General features: G+C 34.1%; 2 protein-coding genes across 6 annotated transcripts in view; one reads left to right on the top strand and one right to left on the bottom strand.

The window, feature by feature from the left end:
* The first annotated feature begins 5,281 nt into the window (after positions 1-5,281).
* The window catches only part of CREB1 (cAMP responsive element binding protein 1), a 39,469-nt gene continuing 26,219 nt past the window's right edge, over positions 5,282-18,531 (top strand). For 4 of the 5 annotated variants that reach the window (XR_006726755.2, XM_010960097.3, XM_045520495.2 and 1 more), the window contains exons 1-3: positions 5,282-5,403; positions 11,161-11,307; positions 12,032-12,073. Coding sequence is in view for 4 of the 5 variants with exons in the window: in XM_010960097.3 (XP_010958399.1) it covers positions 5,290-5,403; positions 11,161-11,307; positions 12,032-12,073 (303 nt within the window). In the remaining variant the exon portion in view is untranslated. The remainder of the gene's footprint in view (positions 5,404-11,160; positions 11,308-12,031; positions 12,074-18,531) is intronic. The other variant, XM_010960098.3, reaches the window with a different exon arrangement.
* METTL21A (methyltransferase 21A, HSPA lysine) overlaps positions 5,401-18,531 on the bottom strand; it is a 51,726-nt gene continuing 38,595 nt past the window's right edge. The window contains exon 4 of the mRNA XM_045520496.2: positions 5,401-7,969. Within this exon, the coding sequence (XP_045376452.1) occupies positions 7,887-7,969 (83 nt within the window). The 3' untranslated portion in view covers positions 5,401-7,886. The remainder of the gene's footprint in view (positions 7,970-18,531) is intronic.

Raw genomic sequence — 18,531 nt, 5'->3', positions numbered from 1 at the left:
TAAAAACCCCTCTAACATTCTTTCCAGTTTTATTTTTCACCCAACACTTTTACCTTCTGATTTATTATACATTTACTTGTTTACTTTTCCTCCTCTATTTCTATACACTAGAATATAAATTCCACAAAGGCAAAGTTTTTTAAAACTTTATTTTATTTCTTCATCACCAGGAACTTGAACAGTGCCTGACATATAAATAAATGCTTAGACATGACACTACAATGTCAGAATATAATACAAATGTTTAGATATGATACCATAATACAAGAATAATGTATATAATGTAAACTGTTAAAACTGAAGATCCTGTTGGTTTTGGAAAAGTGAATTATTCACTTGTGGTAAATTACCTCATGGTATATTATGTAGAGTAGAAGTAAATACATTGCAATATAAAAATTCTAAACCCAATGAGTGACTTTAAGAGACATCATTCTCATAGTCTCATTTTGCTCTAGTAGTTCCAGATTGATTTTGAATGACCGTTCTTTGTCTTTTCTCCTTGCTTCTATACAAAATCAGATACCAGCCATTGACTCACTCATTTTTCTGAAGGCCTACTGTAATTTAATTTTTTGCTTATACCATTTTTCTTACCAGAAAAGTTAATATACCCCCAGATTTATCAGTTCTCTTATTTGTTTTCAGTGTTTCTTTGGAATTCCACCACTCTTAACTAATGCAGCATACTCTCTTTTTTTAAAAAGTGATGGAAGCAGTCATTTGACACTTTCCTGGGACGTTTATCTAAACTACATTTTAAAGCTTTAAATATTTAGTCTTTACTGTGTAAAGATGCAAAACTGGCACAGTCCTAGTCAGATAAATTTCTTGATGCTTTCTAAGATGGAAAGAAAGAATTGCTTTATCATGTTGGAAAGTTAAGAAAAGGCCCTGTTAAACTATCTGATAACTGTAACAACAGCTGTTACCAGAGCAACATATAAGTAAACAAAGCACTGTCCACCGTGTGAAAGAGAATCTTTACTGAGTAATAGTCTGGTCTTGTGGCTTTTTTTAAAGTACTGCTAATTATCTCAAGTATTGTATTCTCATCTTACATATATAATACATATAAATATACATACATTTTATATATTATATATGTATATGAATGGTAAAGTTTTTATATTTGCCCAAGATTAAGGAGTAGAGTGACCTATTCTTAATCTGTCTTCTTTACTATGAACCATATAGTAAAAAGAAATACATATATTATTTTACTAAGTGGCCTGCATAATTGTGTGTGCATACATTTTGTTGTCAGTTCCTAGGATCACAGCATTTTAAGTTAGGAGAGATCTCTTCATCCATCTCCCTTGTTTTCAGATGAGGAAACTGGAACACAAAAAGCTTAGTTTGTCCAATGACTACTTGATGACATCCAGCTTTCCCCCAGGTGTTAGGCTCTCTTTCCCAACTACTTAGAATAGCATTCTTTGTTTCTCTCAAGATTGGGTGAATAATACTGCAGAATCACTCCCTTTTTCATATTAAGAGTTAGAACTCTGAAGACCATTATAGCAAAATGGCATGTATCTTTGTGGATTTATTTTTTAAATTTTGTTTCTTTCAGGCATGACACTTTTGAAATTTGTTTTAAGTTCATAGTTTTCAAAGGATTGTGTTAATTTTTAGGAATAAATTCATGAAAATACTTATATCAATCCCAAAATAGATTTTGGAATTCAGAATTATTGAAAAAACTCTTTTAAGAATCACAAAACTGTCAAGCTAATACTATAGATCTTCCGTGATTTCCAGGATCTATTTGTTTGTAATATTCCAGGCCCACTATTTGCACATTTTCCCTGAGTTCATATGTACCTGATCTTTTTCTTGTTTTATAGTAGTATGGTAGTATTAAGCCTTTGTTGTTGTTGTTTGCATTCCCCAAAAGCATTCATTTGTGTAATGAATTAAGAATCTCCTTTCTTCAAATAATTTTGAAAACCCACATATTAGCTCTGTTAACTGATCCTGTGTCTGGAGACTACACAGCTAGCTAAGACTGCTCCTGGGGTAATAGAAAAATTGAAGACTGTACACAGAGCATCTCTTCTGTCCCCACCTGAATATATAAAGAAAAGAGAGTAAAAGCTTTCAAAGTCATGACTAATGCATTCACTTTAAATGCTAGTTTAGTTTAGTTGAGTTTCAGTACCTTCAAGGTGAAAACCAAAAGAATAGTTTCTGTTTTAGCTGAGTTGTTTGAGTTTCTTATCTGAAACAAATTGTTTTTCCTTAAGTAGTTCTAACCTGCACTTTGAGAAAGGCCTGAATTATCTGATGAAAGACAGTATTTTACTGTTGCCCACATGGTTGACATCTATGCAAACTAATTAAGAAGGCTATCCCCCACCCTGAAAAAGGATTGATAGTCTACCTGAGTGAAATGATAATAAAACACTGGCAGTTCACATGGGGGATCCTGACCTTTGGAAATACCACGCTTTGTTTTTAAAAGAAAGGGAAAAATAAGTAAATAAAATGAGTATTATTTAGTTGGGGAGAGAAGAAGGATGCAAGTCACATTCTTGTTTTGAATGTGTCCTTGTAGCTATAATTACTTATGTTAGCTAATGGTTTTGTTCCTTTATTATAGAATCATAAATATTTTATTTTCTGAAACAAGAAGTTGTAATGATGCCTTGTACCTTAGTGTCAAAAAAAAAAAGTTAAGTAGCCCTGACATATTGAAGAGAAAACAAAGACAAAAGAAATATGATCTGTGCCTTAAATTAATTTTAATCAAATGATGGAGTGAAATTGTAATGGATGACAGCATAGGTTAAAAAGAAATATGGCTTGGAATAAAGTCTTTCAAAAATGGCTGTATATTCTCTGCCTACACAGGAGATATTATGATGATAATTTTGTATTTCTCTTCATTCTCATTAAATTGATGACTTGGAGAGGATAGAGAAAATTTATGAGTTTCTGCTCTTATTTAGCTTGACTCAGGACTGTCCTCAAAAGGATTTATTTGCTTATTTTATTGTTGTTAAGATTTGATTTTTTTTTTCTTTGATGTGCCATTTTATTCCAGACCAGAATATGGACAATATTTAGTATACAGAAACTATTTTGTTGTTGATATTGCTTTGTTACTTTTGATGTCTTTCTTAAATTATTTAGTTTAAAAGAGCACAGATTTTAAGTATACAGTTCAGTGAATTATCATAGGTAATAAAGTTATTTGATAATTTTTTAAATGGTTATTTTTACTCTCAAAATGAAGGATAAACCATTTAGGCAAAATTTAAATAAAAATAGTAATTTTACATAAAAATGTCTGGGATTTTAAAAATCTTTGTCAACAGGTATCTCAAAATCATGATTGAAATACAGTTTTTGGTTCATAGTTTCAAAATGTTATCCATCATTTCTGGCATTAAATCTTTTTAAATGGTGCAAGTAATCCTGAATTCTGAATCTCACAGAAAGAAAAATTAAAAGTAAAGCACCATAGTATGTAAAAAGAAAAAGGTGAAAATCATCCTCCTATGTAATTCTAACAAATCTTTCTCTTCAGAGCCACCACTTACTACAGTTCGGTGTATAACTTCCTGCACCTTTTCTCATGCATATACCTTTACAGCAATTTATTTTACTTGTTTTCTTTACATAAATGGAGTTCTACCTTATAATATGTTCTATAACTTGCCAATTCACTCAGTCTATCTTGGAAAACGTTGTATGGCATTGCATTATAGATAAACTTCATTGTTTTTCATTGCTGTAACTTCTTTAATGGTCCTCCTAATGATAGATACTTGTTTCTGGTTTTTTGCTACTATAAAAAATTTCTGTCCTTGAACATGTATCTTTGTGAACTACTCAGTAAGTTCCTTACTGACTAGTAGTTTCCCTGTATTCTAGATGTTACTGTGTTGATTATATGTAGCAGATATTTTCCCCCTGTGTACTTATCTTGGTGGCTTTTGTCATATTAATGTTTTAAATAATTATGTAGTCAAGTCTGTTGATCTTTTCCTTTGTCATCTGTTTTGTGGATTTTGTATATTTATATTAATTTCCACAGAGTTATTTTCATTTTTAACTGTCACTTGTAAAACACTTCCTTTTTATAGAATCCTGTGAATGATGGCAGAATGTTAGTATGTGATACAGGCTGATAACATGCAATAATCACATAATGATCAGTGACAATTTTGATAATCAATTTTGGAATTGTAAAATAAATGTAATAAATTCTGGAAAAGCATTGGAGTTTTTGTGTTATTTATGGCATCACCATAGGTAGTCCTCACTACTAAATTTATTTTTGACTTAACGTGCTAGGCACTGTACGGTAACAGTAGTACACAAGTAAGAAATAACCCCTTTCATTGTGACTCCTTTAGACACAGTTGCTTCCTCAGTTATATCTGCTACATATAATCAGTTTCTGTAACTTCAGTGTAGCTGCTGCTGCTAGGTATTTCTCTTCACTTTTGCTGTCATCCAGTGCCAGCTCTAACAAATATACTAAACTCTTAGCAAAGCAGGGTCTGAAAAGTAAGAAAGATCAGTCTTGATTATCTTATCCAGAATTTTGCAGTTAAAATTTTAAAAGATGTTTTAGTGTATGGAGGGGGGTGGCACGTGTGCACATATATGTAGGGTTGCACACTATACATAGAGTACAGAGTCAGAACCCAAAATAACTTTTTCACCGTTTGAGGTCTCCGATTTGACTGCGTAGCTTTTTCTACCTTGATACCCCATAACTTGGGCTCTTGAAACTTGAGCTAATTTTGTCCTGCCTCCAGTAACTTCCTGTGGAAGTAGCTTATAATTTTTCTGTTTCTTCCCTATAAAAAGAGGGAATACCCTTATAGGAAGTTCCTTGAAGCCAATATCTCCTAGACCCTGTCAACAGCTCTCTTCTACTCTCTACCCTCCCTCCTTACCTGACTGATAGATTTTGAAAAAATTGTAACTTTGCTGCTGCCCCTCCCCCCCTTCTTAGTAGGGGTGATTCATGACAGAGAGGAATGAATCCCTTATTCTAGATGGAATAATATCCCATTGGGAAAAAAATGGTGAAGGAAAAAGAAAGGTTTTTTGCTTTTTTGAAAAGACTAGGACTTTTATAGCTCTGCAAATTTGGACAAGTCTGACAATAATTCAACTACATTATAGTTTAACCAGATTTCTTGAGTGCATCTGCTAACCTAACCACCACATATACCTATTTATAACTTGAAAATTGCCTTTAAAACCACAAAAGCACAAAGCACTGTAGTGCTTGTAACACTCTTCCATATTATTGTAGGTAACTAAATGACCATGGAATCTGGAGCAGAGAACCAGCAGAGTGGAGATGCAGCTGTAACAGAAGCTGAAAACCAGCAAATGACAGTGCAAGCCCAGCCACAGATTGCCACATTAGCCCAGGTATAAAATACATGGAGAGAGTCCAAGTTGTGTCTCTTCTAAGAGGAATATGTTTTAGACAAGAGAACTTAGTTTTTCTTACAGAGATATACATAGAATGAGCAAAGACATTTTTAGAAAATCAGAATTCCTAATTATTTAATATTAGCCTAATCTTAGAAATGATAGTATTAATTCAATAACATAAAAGAAAAATGTATTGTTAAACACCAACACACTATAGTGACATGATTCATAAATACATTTAAACTGATGGGTAGATTGTCTCTTAAACAAGGGAAGACAATCTAATATGATAACTGCTTTTTTTCACATGTAGATTAATTGGGAGCATGGGAATGCAGATAATCTGAAAGGCTAAGTTTACATATGCTTAAACTAAAAAAATAGGATAAGCAAATAAATTGACACAGGTAAATTTCAAGTATGATAGTTTTGTTCCCTATATATTTTAAGTATAATTTATGATTTTGTCTTTGTCTTAAATATTCTAAGATTATATTCTCTTATCCTTTTTTGTTCTTATGTATTTTTCCTCAAATATTCTACTTTAATAACCATTGTTTGCATATATATGATGAGAAAGGTGGTTAATATAAAAGCCAAATAGCAAACAGTAACCTGCTAGGTAAGAAAGTGGGATATCGCCTCTTTCAGATGAAATTCCCAAGAGAAAATAATCCCTGCTGAGGCTCTGGGATGTCGAACTTCAGCTCCCCAAAGAGTTTTAAAGCTCCCCTAGAGGAGTCACTGAGCAAGAATGCATCTTGGGAAATAGTGGGCTAACCACAGATGGTTACCACACTGAGCTAACATATGGGCCAAATACTAGACCTCCAGCAGGAACATAGTCAGAAGCAGTGAGCTGTTCTGTGTTTTCTCCTAAGATCACCAGGGTCCCCTCCAGCCTTGAGGTGTAAGGCAAAGCAGAATATATTTAGGGATGAAGTATGTACTCAGATGAAGCAGGTGCAGGAACAAAGGGGAGACTTCATTAGCACATAGTCAAGGCAAATGTGCACATAAGAATCTGGGCTCATCCAAGCATTCACCCCTCTGGTAAAAAGAAGATACATTGCCAGCAGGGATCTTGGTGATGGCATCCCTGACGTATCTACCTCATAGGTCTCTATTCTTCTGGGTGTCCTCCAAGTCTGCTATATAATGTCATCCTGGAAATTCCTTTCTTCCTGCTGTCTTTCTCTCTTAGAGTTTTTGTTCTTGATATATTAAAGCATGTTTTCCAGTGGTTTCTTGAGCGAGTTTGAAGGGGTAAAGAATTCTTGGTAAAGAAATAATTTTTCTTTCAAATTTTGAAGGTGTTGATCCAGTGTCAACTTCTACTGTTGCTATTTGAAAGACTAAATCCATTTCTTTGTATCTCTGTTAGCTTATAAAAATCTCTCTATTTACAGTGCTTCACTATTTCATTGTCAAGGCCTTGGTTTGGATCAGTTTTCATCCATTGTGCAGTTGTTTTCAGTGGGCCCTTTTATAATGGAAACTCATGTCTTCAATTCTGGGCAATTTCTTTAAGTTATTTGGTTGATGATTTTTTTTCCCCTCTCCTTTCTCTTTTCTTTCTAGGATCCTTGTGATCCAGATGTTTGTCTAATTTTCTCATTTCTACTCTTCTGGTTTCTGTCTCTTTGTCTTTTTGCTCTGCTTTCTGGGAGATTTCCTCAACTTCATATTTCAGCCCATCTGTCAGATTTTTTATTTCTGCTGTCACATTTCCAAGAGTTCCTTTTGTTCTCTGATTGGTCCTCTTGTGTTTTAATAGTGTTCTGTTTATGTTTCACAAATGCAATATTTTCTCTCATCTCTGAGAATATTGATTTTGTTTTAAGTTTTCACTGCCCCACATAGATTTTCCTCTATATGCCTTTACCCCCTTCCATCTCTTTTGCTCCAGCTTTCATATTAGAAGCTTTCCTCAAATGTTTGACAGCTTGTGGTTGTCTGCTCAGGCTTAAAAGTACAGGACCAAAAACCTGCATTGAAAGCTCTGTGGACATGTTTGAGGCCTAACATCTATGAGTTGTGAGCTTCACTTTAGGGTGATTGTGGCATTCCCAATGTTATTATCTCTTAAGTCTTTCCTCTTCCCCTTGGTGTTGATCAGGTTCCCTAGAGAAAAGCTTTACTAATCCCCTGAGCCAAGGGAGAGGAGATGACTGGGGTTTATTACCTCACCTCAGCAATGGCTGATGGTAGGCAGTCAAGAAACCCTCTATCCAGATAGTAAACCTCTGTTTTTCTGTCAGCATTGGGTAGATTAGTTGTTCTTCCACAGGGAGTTGAGGAGGGGTTCCAATTGTTTCTCAAAGAGCCTTTAACCAGCCTTCCTTATTTTCAGCCTTTTCTTTCACTCTACCTTCCAGTGTGCCTTAGATCATGAATCTCTTAAGGATTTTGTGGCATAAATCAGGCTTTCCCTGCCTCCATCTTATAAGTTAGCCTTCTGAGGTCTTCCAAGCTCATTACCATTCATCCATCTGTTTCCAGCCTCCAAAACTCTTGCTGTTATCTCCTTTCCCATTCTTCAATACTGGTGTGATTATGCCTGTAAAAACAAAATCAGTTTCATGAAGCTCAATTGGAGATTCAGGAAGGAACAAAATTATATGCACATGTTCAATTTGCATATAATCACTGATAAGTAGAATGACATGATATTTCAGTTTAGAAAATCTGGTATCTGTTCCCATTTGTATTTTTTGTTGTTCTTTTTATACCTAATTACACAGGTTTTTTTCAGTTGCTCATCCAAGTCCTTAACATGTGTATTAATACATCTTTGACATAATTCCCTCATAATTCTGATACCTTTTATTTTTTTGTTGTCAGTCTTTAATACTAGAAATATATAATAAAGTTATCAAATCCAAGATCATTGTGATTTGGTCAAAGAACAGTAAAAAAAAAATTCAGCCTAACTAATAAAGGAAGAAAGACAATCTAAAACAATAAATGAAATGCCTTATTTTACTTGTGGAGTTTACAGAGATTTTTTTAAAGTGAGAAAAGAAACAGTGTTGGTTTTGACTATGAGATTGTTAATTTTTATGTATGGATTTAACTAAAGAGTTGAGTAAAAGAATGATTGTTGTAAAATCCCTTATAATAGGCAAATCTGAAAACCTAAATATCCAATAATAAGGAATTTATTAAACAAATTTTGTAGTTTCTACCATTATACAGCCATTAAAACCATTAAAGAAGACTATTAATGGCATGAAGAGGTATTTATAATGGCCTTGAAAGATAAAATAGATGCCATGATAGTGTTATAAAAATTGAGTGTATATAAGTTTAAAAACACCTATTTATCTACAACAAAAAAACTAAGTGGTTAGCTCTGAGTGATAGGAATATAAGTGATTTTTATCTTTTTTTCTGTATCTGTATATTATAAACTTACAATGAGAGGCACCATTGTGTAGAATGAAGAGGGTAGAAAGGGGATTATTTGTTGAGTTACCTTGTTATGTTTACCCTAGAGAATACTCAGAGAAAAGTACAAAATAATTGCTTCAAGTATTAGAAAACCTTTCATATGGAATTGAGATGAGATACTCTGAATAACTTACGGTTGTGATCCTCAAACTTTATAGTGTAGTGTTGGGTCCATCAGAGATTCTAACTTTATAGACAGACACCCTGTATAACTAATGGAGGTAGTTCATGGACCACATTTTGAGAACCAGGTAAAACTAAGCAAGATTTACAGTGGCCAGAGAAAAAAATGATTGATAAGGAAGGACTTCTTAACTGTACAAAGATGGAAGCTCATGGTTTAAGCCTCTACCTTCAATAGGGATCTTTCCCACCAGTAAGCTTCTCCTTGTGTTCTCTGTTTCTGTGGCATATTCTACCATTTCTCACCCAAACGTGAAATTTGTTGGTCACCTTTGATTTCTCTCTCACCACCTTCAACTAGTCATTCATAAAGCCCTTTCTAGTCTGCCTCCTGAATTTTCATTAAATCACTTCTCTCGTTCCCATCCCTACCACAATTAGTGCCTTATTTCTGGCCTCTATCATCTCACCTTAACTAGGATGTATAGACTTTCTCAGGGAGTCTCACCTCCACTTTTTTCTTCCTCTGAAATACATATCTTTCACACTGCCACTGAAATAATCTATCCAAAATGCAAGCCTCACCATGATATTCGGGAGTTCAAAAGCCCTCAGTGCTTTTCCCAATCTCCTCACCATAAAAGGCAAGTTCTTTACTAAAACATACATAAGACTTTTCATGACTAGCCCACCTAGCCCCTGCCTACCACTGTTATTTCTTCTCTCTACACCTCTGTATCATACAGTGACACAGCTGTGTGCTCCAGTAGTACTGACTGCTGGTCATCCTTCTCTGTACACTGCTGTTTCTCTTTCCTTTTGCTGGTGCTATGCTCTCTGTCTGAAATTCTGTGTCTCCCCCTGCAAGTCACAGTAATATGCCTTACTTGCACTCTTTGTTTCCAATTCACATTCTTCTCTGGTAGCCTCCCCTCCCCTCAGTGTGTCCATTTTTCTCTTCACAAACCTCATTACTTCATTGAATTATGTTTGTTCTTTTCCCTAGTCCTTCATACCATGCCCCAATAATTTCCGTAGGGGCAGGGACCTATGTCTTTCTCATTTCTGTAGTTTCAGTTCTGACATTGTTTTTGGCATACATATCCCTAATAACTGTTTACCAAATTCGCAAATAACATTGCTATCCCTGAACACATTTGAGCACAGAAACAATAAATACCATCTAATAGACATGTGCAACCTAAGAGTGCTTTTAACCTGGTATTGACTGGTAAAAGGCCTTCTTGGGGTGGGGGGCATAGCTCAGTGGTAGAGCGTGTGCTTAGCATGCATGAGGTCCTGGGTTCAATCCCCAGTATGGCCATTAAATAAATAAATAAACCTAATTCTCCCCCTCCCCCCAAAAAAAAAATATTTTTTAAAAAAAGGCTTTCTTTGTGCCTGAAGAGAAAATTGGTTTCTATGTTCTCTCAACTCTTGCTCTTTTGTTCTTTTAAGAAATAAAATAAATCCTTAAAATATCAACTATTACCAGTTCAGTGATGGAGAAGATAGAAATGTTCAGTTTATCATAGCTAGTAACACTTTCTCACTGATGAGAGGCATACTTGTAATTAGTTTACAAGAGAAAAATATGCATTATAGTATAAGCTCTATATTTGTTGTAGACTTGGTAGCTAAGTTTTGCCCAAGTTTGGGAGCAGTTATGTTTTTAGAACATGGCTTATTTAACACATGATATTCTGAAGACTTTGTTTCTTCAAATCTCTTGACCTTGGGTGAGTTAATCTCTTTAAGCGCTTGATATTTCTGTCTCTAAAATGGAGATAACCCTTATTCTGACCTAGTCTTGATATCTTCAAAGGGCAAAATGAGAAACTGAATATGAAAGCAACTAGGAAAATGTAAAGCACCATACAAATAAAGTGATAGTTGGTGATCAGAGGAAGTCTGTGTTACATATTTTGGTGTTACATTAAAATAGTGTTTTGGTTTCTGTCATTTGGGAGGAGTTTAAAAGTGGAGGGCAAGGAAGGTATTTGTAGTCTTTTATTCAAAAAGGATATTTAACCACTAGTTTCTTTCACACCAGTGGAATAACTAACCCAGCAGAAAGGTCATCCTTTTACTGCTACAAAGTTGCTTCATATTGACCATGAGTATTTCCAAGGAGGTGTCTGTGATGGTAATTGTTTTCCATGTTCAACACCATAGGTATCCATGCCAGCAGCTCACGCAACATCATCTGCTCCCACCGTAACTTTAGTACAGCTGCCCAATGGGCAGACAGTTCAAGTCCATGGAGTTATTCAGGCGGCCCAGCCATCAGTTATTCAGTCTCCACAAGTCCAGACAGTTCAGGTATGTGTATAAAAAGTTCTGCATCTACTTTCATAACTGTTGTTTATAGCCATCTCTCTCCTTTCATTATGAAAATAGGAACATATCTAGTTCAGAGTTTATTTTACTTTACTGTAATTATGGAATATGCTGCATCTGTATAGTCAGCTTAAGTATAGGAACATATATACACAAGAACAGATATATAAGAAAAAGACTGTCTTAAAGAAGAAAAAGAATTGATTGGGAAAAATCGAAGTACATGGGATAAAGTAGAAATGTTTGGGAGAGACTGTAAGACTGCTGTACCTCAGTTAAGGAAAATTGAGTCATAAAAATAATAACTTTGTAGTTATTTTCTAAACATACAATTGGAAAAAGTAAACCCTTGTCAAAAATTAATAACCTTACCTAAGATATTATTTAAATTTAAAGAACACAAAGTGTAAACCCAGCATTGTTTATGATTCTAAGTTAGCATATATAAATTTGAAATAATGGTATATTTGAAAAGTGTACCTTAAGAATCAGGGATTATTCCACGCATGTTATCTTACTCTTTGGAGAGGTTGTTCCTTTGGGTTGGATCCAAAGGGAATAAAGGCATGTAAACCTCTACTTAACTGTAGGGAACCTAGGGCAGTATACATCTTTGCGATGAGCTTATTGGGGAAAAAAAAGACTTGAACGATCATTCAAGTAGGCCATAACCCCAGCCTCCCATTTCATATTTTTTGCTTCACAGTCTTCCTGTAAGGACTTAAAAAGACTTTTCTCCGGAACTCAGGTGAGTCCTAGGTCCTAGATTTGGAGAGAACTATTTTTAGAAAGGAAGGTGAGAAATTATTCTTTATATCTTTGTCCTTCTCTATAAACATTGAGTTCATAAACATCTTAGCTATCTTGTAGGTATAGGCTAAACTTGAACCCTTAGCCTATTGCTTAATTTCCCTATATATCCTTTCTCCCCTCCTCTAAAAGGTAGTCTAGCATTACTTGAAGACTTCAGAGAAAGGAAGCTCTATCTCCTGAGGTAATTTATTTATTGTTAGGGATAATTGCTAAAATAATCTTCCCTGTGATGAACCAGAATGTCTTTCTAAAATTTTTACCTAGTGGTCCCAGTTCTGTCCTCAGAAACTAGTTAGCAAATTTACCTCCTTTTTTTGTTGGACTGCTTCCTTTTCCCATCTCCCATGCCCTTCTCATTAAAAAAAAAAGTGAAGACTAAATAAATGTTTTTCTTCAGTCACTTATATATGACATAGCTTTGATTCCTCTTCACCATCCTTGTCATCTTCTTGTAAGTGGGAGCTATGGTATTTTCTTTGAGTATAGTAGCCAGACTGATACTTGTAGAAGGGAGGAGTGCCTCCTTTGTCCTGGAAGCATTCTATTAATGTCATCAAAGGACACATTAGATTTTGTCAGCCCTATTATACTACTGAGTCGTTGAGCTCCTATTACCCACCTCTACTTCATTCTGTCCCTGTTCTTTTAGTTTGCATGGACATTTAAGGGGAGAGGGGGGCAAAGAATGCTTTAATGTGAAATCAGTTTGTTTGAATTTCCATACTGAAAGATATTGGGAATGGAATTCGTTGTTACCAAGTGGTAGACAGTATAATCCAGGTAAAGACTGAAGGATTTGGAACCACACTGACTGAACAATATCCTATCCTCTGCCTCAGTTTTTATTTCACTGAATGCTATGAACGATAGTAATATTGTTCCTACTATACCATTGTTAACTCTCTGTTCATATCTTCCTCTTGATAATAGTGGAAAGAACCTGACCTGCTAGTCAGAAGACCTGCTAGGTTCCAGACCTCACATTAATCGTTACTTTTTCTTTTTCCCTTATAATAGGAAGTCTTTCTATAAAGAATGTACCAAAATTTCCACAAAATTTGTAAAGGTTATAAATTTTGGTAATAATTTGTGAAATTTAATTGTTGATCATATTCTTAATTTTAATCTTTACTTTGTGATAATGATAATAATAATTTCGACCTGGGGGTTATATGACCATCAACTTTATAGAAATGTGTGTTCATCTTTTCTGAAATACATTTTTCCATTAAAGTGAGCTATGCTTAAAATTAAAAGCCTGAATTCTACAAATAGAAACACAAACAGTATTTTTTTCTTTAAAGGCCCTAACCCATAGAGAATCTATTAAACTTTAATGGTCATTTCAACTGGTTAACAGTGATTAGTATTAATAACTAGGAAGTGGTTCATATCAGAAGTGATCAAACTAGGAGAGAAATGATCCCTCAAACTTCTAGAAGGGAGAAATATCAGTATTCTAGAACAGCATTTCCAAAATACCCAAGGTACATTTCTCTTGATGTGAGAATAAGCTATTAAAACTTGTTTATCTTTTTAAATCTCAGAATATTAGAAACTAAACTGTACTAAGATTTCATATATGGCTTGATATTGGTCCCCTAACTTTATATAGATGTGTAAGTTAAACCTCACAGGTTATGTAAGAATTCCCACAAAAGTAATGGGAGTTACACAGATATATAAAAGTTAACAGTGGTATCCTCACTTTTCATTTGCTAGTTTTTTTTTAATGCATTTTTAATACAGTGGAATTAAAACATGTCAGACAGAGGATTTATAATTATGTTACCTTAAATTATTACATTCATTCTTTCAATGAATTTTTACTGATCACATGCAATGTGCCAATCCCTGTTCTAGGTGCTATGAAAGACAGCAGTGAACAAATAATACTTCTCTATTGTTATGAAGGTCACATTTGAGAGACAATGAAAAAATAAAATATGTCAGGTGAGGATAAGTGCCAGGAAGATGATAAAACAGGGGAAAGGGATAGAGAATAGTGTGGACAGAAGGGTATTTTATTTTATTTAGGGTGGTCAGGGAACATGGTGAGCAGAGAACCAGAAAGCAATGAAGGAGGCTAAGCCATACAAATTGTGAAAGCAAGTCCAAAGGCTCAGAAGTGACAGTGTGCTTCGCCTATCTTCTTCAATATGAAGAGCAAGATGTGGCCTGAATAGGATAAGCAGGAGGTGTAGTGGTTGGAGGTGAAATTTTTGATAGAATCTTTATAATACTTCATAATGTTATGGAAACAACAATAAAAATCTTTTGTACAACATAGAGATTCAGTGGTTACCATATAACAAAATATTTAAGAGTTGCTTAATAAAAGGATGAGTTACTTACTTGTTTTTTACATAAGACCAGAGTTCCAAAGTTTCTAATCTTTTTAATGATGGCAAGCAAGGGATGACTTGCAAGAGATATGTTACCTAACATATTTTTGAAAAAAATAAATCCCTTTCAACTATCCTTTCTGGGAGAAAGTGACATTTTAACAATGCATGAGGGAGTAACTGCTTTTTGAAAGAAACTTGTGCTGTGGAGAGAGCATTTTGAATATAGAAGTTTGGAAATGTTCCCATACTTTTTTCTTTTAACTACAAACAGTATAAATTTGTCACCTAAAAACTTAAATCTATGTACTTTCAAAACTCCGGAAATAGAGTTTTCTAAACTATTTAGAAGTCTTTTAGAGTTTTGTTAGGTGTTGAACTTACTTGTTAAAATATGAAATTTTTTATTAGCATACAATAACTGACTAAGAGCCAGGGAGATGACAGTATACTGGATTAAACTCAAAAGTTTGTGTAATTGGTGGATGAAAATGAAAAATGATTGTTTTATTTAGTAAGCCTACCCAAAAATGCACTTTTATATCTACATCTCATAAATTCTTTTTCAACAATAGTAGATGTTAAATCACATTTTAAAAAGCCCGAGCTTAGAATCAGATTTTTGAGTCACTGTTATAAAGTACTAAATGATTTTTAATAATCATATTAAAGCACATCATTGTTATGAAATATTAATTTAAGAAATTTACTTTTTAATATTTATACTTATTCTGACTCTTAAAAAAATTAATTAAATTTGTTTTATGATACAAGTAACATTTAAAGTTTGCAAATAAGAAATATACTGTATAGCACAGGGAACTGTATTCAGTATCTTGTAATAACCTTTAATGAAAAGGAGTATGAAAATGAATATATGTGTGTGTATATATATAACTGGGACATTATGCTGTACACCAGAAATTGACACACTGTAATTGACTATAGATTAAAATACAAATATATAGAGATATTTATTTATTTATATATGTAAATTTTTCTTACTTATAAGAAGACTTGCAGATCAAAAGAGTTTGGAGATTATTGCTCTAGACTTTTATTAAAGTTCTTGACCCAGTGAGTAAAAAAACTGTACCTAAACTTAAGTATGAACTCTACCCAGGGAAAGTGCTTACGTTTCCAGGGGACCAGGTATAGTTTGAGAAAACATATTACCATTTTAAAAATTTTTTTCTAGTCACTGTATATTTTATTTTGAAATTTTAAATAACATCAAAATAGATAGTCTTTCCCCCCCTTATAAACAGGAGTTAGGGGGTTTTAACAAACTAAAAGTTAAGAAATACAGATCTAAAACTTTACATGTATCGGTGGTGGTTTGGGTTTTTGAAAATTTCTTGACTTATAAATAGCCAAGGTTAAAGACCTGTTTAAGGAGCTCAGGAAGGGGTTAATAAGAGAGGTGACAGGAGATAAGGACCAGAGGAAAGAGCTCTATCATTGGAATGTGATGGTAATCTGTGATACTTAAAATTGGAATATAATTTTTCATATGGTTATTTTTAGTAACCTATTAAATATATATTAAATTATAGTTATTACTTATGTTTAAAAGGATTTTTGACATGATTTTTATTAGTCTTATAAATGTGAATTCAGTTTGTTTTTGTTTTTTGGTTTTGGTTTTGGTGGTTTCTTTGATAAATAATCCATTAGGAATTGGCTTCATATTCATAGTTCAAAGTTCTCTTTGGATGGTATTCCCAAAGAGGAACTGTTAGATTCCTTATGTAGTATTGAATAGTTCTGAACTCCCCTTACATTTAAAAAGTTGCAGTCACTTATAACTTGTATGTGTAGTCTAAAAAATACAACAAACTAATGAATATAACAAAAAAGAAAGACTCGCAGATCCACAAACTAGTGGTTACCAGTAAGGAGAGAGGAAGGGGAGAGGCAATACAGGGGTAGGGGGTTAAGAGGTACAAACTACTATGTATAAAATAAATAAGCTCCAAGGGTATACTTTACAACACAAGGAATATAGCCAGTATTTTATAATAACTATAAATGGAATATAAGCTTTAAAAGTTGTGAATCACTATACTATACACCTGTGACTTATATAATATTGTACATCAATTATATGTCAATTTTTTTTTTATGTTGAAGTCACTACATAGTGATAGTTAATTCCTTTTGTATGAATTGACAAATTCAGATCAAAGGATGAGGGGCTTTTTTTTCTACTAATAGAAAAAGTTTGGGGGGGATTAAAGGCCATATATTAAAAAGCACTGTTAATTTATTTCATTTCATAATTGTCCTATGGGTGGTTTATGTAGCATGTTTTAAAGTTGTTGTAATGACTTCCAACTTGAAAGAGTGTTCGTAAAATCATTATGTGTCCTTAAAAGAAGGTTGTAAGGATGAAGGTCAAGCAAAAATGGCAGAATAAATAATAGAAAAACTAAGGTTCTGAGAAGCATTAATGAGGGTCAACACTTGTCATGGTACTGTCCACTTTGAGTTCAGTCTTTTTGTTATTCCCTGAAATTCTGCTTCTCTCCCGAGCCCTTTGCATAGGTCCTTATCAGCTCTACATCTCTGAGAAAGTCTGCAGAGACTAGGCTGAGTGGGCTAGTTACAGCAGCTGTGGTAGTGGAACGTTCTGTGTGCTGCTTTGGCAGTAACTGTAGTGTTACTGCTCTTTAGAAAGTCAGAGACTAAGTTCAGCCTTCCCCATCTTTGTACCTGGCATTTCTGGATTCATTAAATGTTGCCTGTTAATTTTTAGGCCTATAGGACTACGGCTTATACTTTAAAGTGTTTGGAGGGGCACATTATTGTAGATGTACTTTGTGAAGCATTATTCAGTTTAGCAAGTTTCATTTTAAAGTGAGTATGTATCACAAAGCTCTGTGAAGATGAATACCTGCTCTCCAGAATCCTTGAGCTCTGACATGCAGAGTTCTACACAGACCCTTTTGCCTTGGTTAAATCTAATTCTCACTGTGACAGCATCATGCTCACCTAGTTCAGGAGAGAACAGGAGTCTCCTGCTGATTAGACTAGAGAAACTTGGCAGTGTAAATTTGACAGACGACCTTGCCTAGGTGAGTGAACTTCTAATCTAAAAATGGTCTAAAAATGCCTCTGGGTTGCTGCTTCTGACAAAACTGGCTTGAGATTGGAACCAACAAGATTTTGATGCTGGTAAGGATATCTAAAATTGAGATACCAGGCACTGACAGTGGCTTCACTACTTTCTAGCTCTGTGACTTTGGTGAGTTACTTAACCTCTGTGCCTTAGTTCTTCCATCTATAAGATGGACATTATAATTGTATTTATCTATCACCTAAAGTTACTGTGAGTATTGATAATGAGTATTAAGTACTGTAATATATGTATGTGTGTTAGCATAGCACTCAGCATAGAGTAAGTTCTCAGTAAATGCTAGTTGCTTTTATTATTACCCCATGTAAAATCTTTATTCAACTTGCCTTTATTACTTCTCAGTCCAGGGATACTTTCCAGAAATGCAGTTCTTCACCTCGAGGTTTTGCTTTAAAAAAGTTATAGAATGCCAGCTTTGAAACACGCTTGTATATAGAAGAGGGCTCCCTCCAAGATTGCTGGAAACAACCATCTGGAACATGGCTGAGGGATCACCGATCTTATTTGTACAGTTGTAAATATATTCACAAGTGTTTATACAATAGTTAAAGGAAAATATTTGTATAGTCACTACATTTATGGCCAAATATTTAGTCATTTTTCTTTCCTTCGTGTCAGAAACTTTGTTTTACTTGGTAGTTTTGTTCTAAAAACTGTAAGAGAACAACTGACAAGTAGTATTGATGCATTCAGGTTTGGCTCCATGGAGTCCTGAAAGATTAGGCTGAATTTGGATATCACAAAAGTTTGATTTTGACAAAAATAATTTGGGGTTCTCTGACTTCTATAGGATGAGTAAAGAGGAGAGGGAAGTGATGGTATGATTGTCTCCCATAAAAACTGATTCTTTTTTTCTAGTGAAGCAAGTGTAAGATTTATAAATGTCCTTTTGTGTTTGACTTTCTCTTA

The sequence above is a fragment of the Camelus bactrianus genome, chromosome 5, assembly GCF_048773025.1.
Source record: "Camelus bactrianus isolate YW-2024 breed Bactrian camel chromosome 5, ASM4877302v1, whole genome shotgun sequence".
Taxonomy (NCBI): Eukaryota; Metazoa; Chordata; class Mammalia; order Artiodactyla; family Camelidae; genus Camelus; species Camelus bactrianus.
This window is presented reverse-complemented; position numbering and strand designations above follow the sequence as displayed.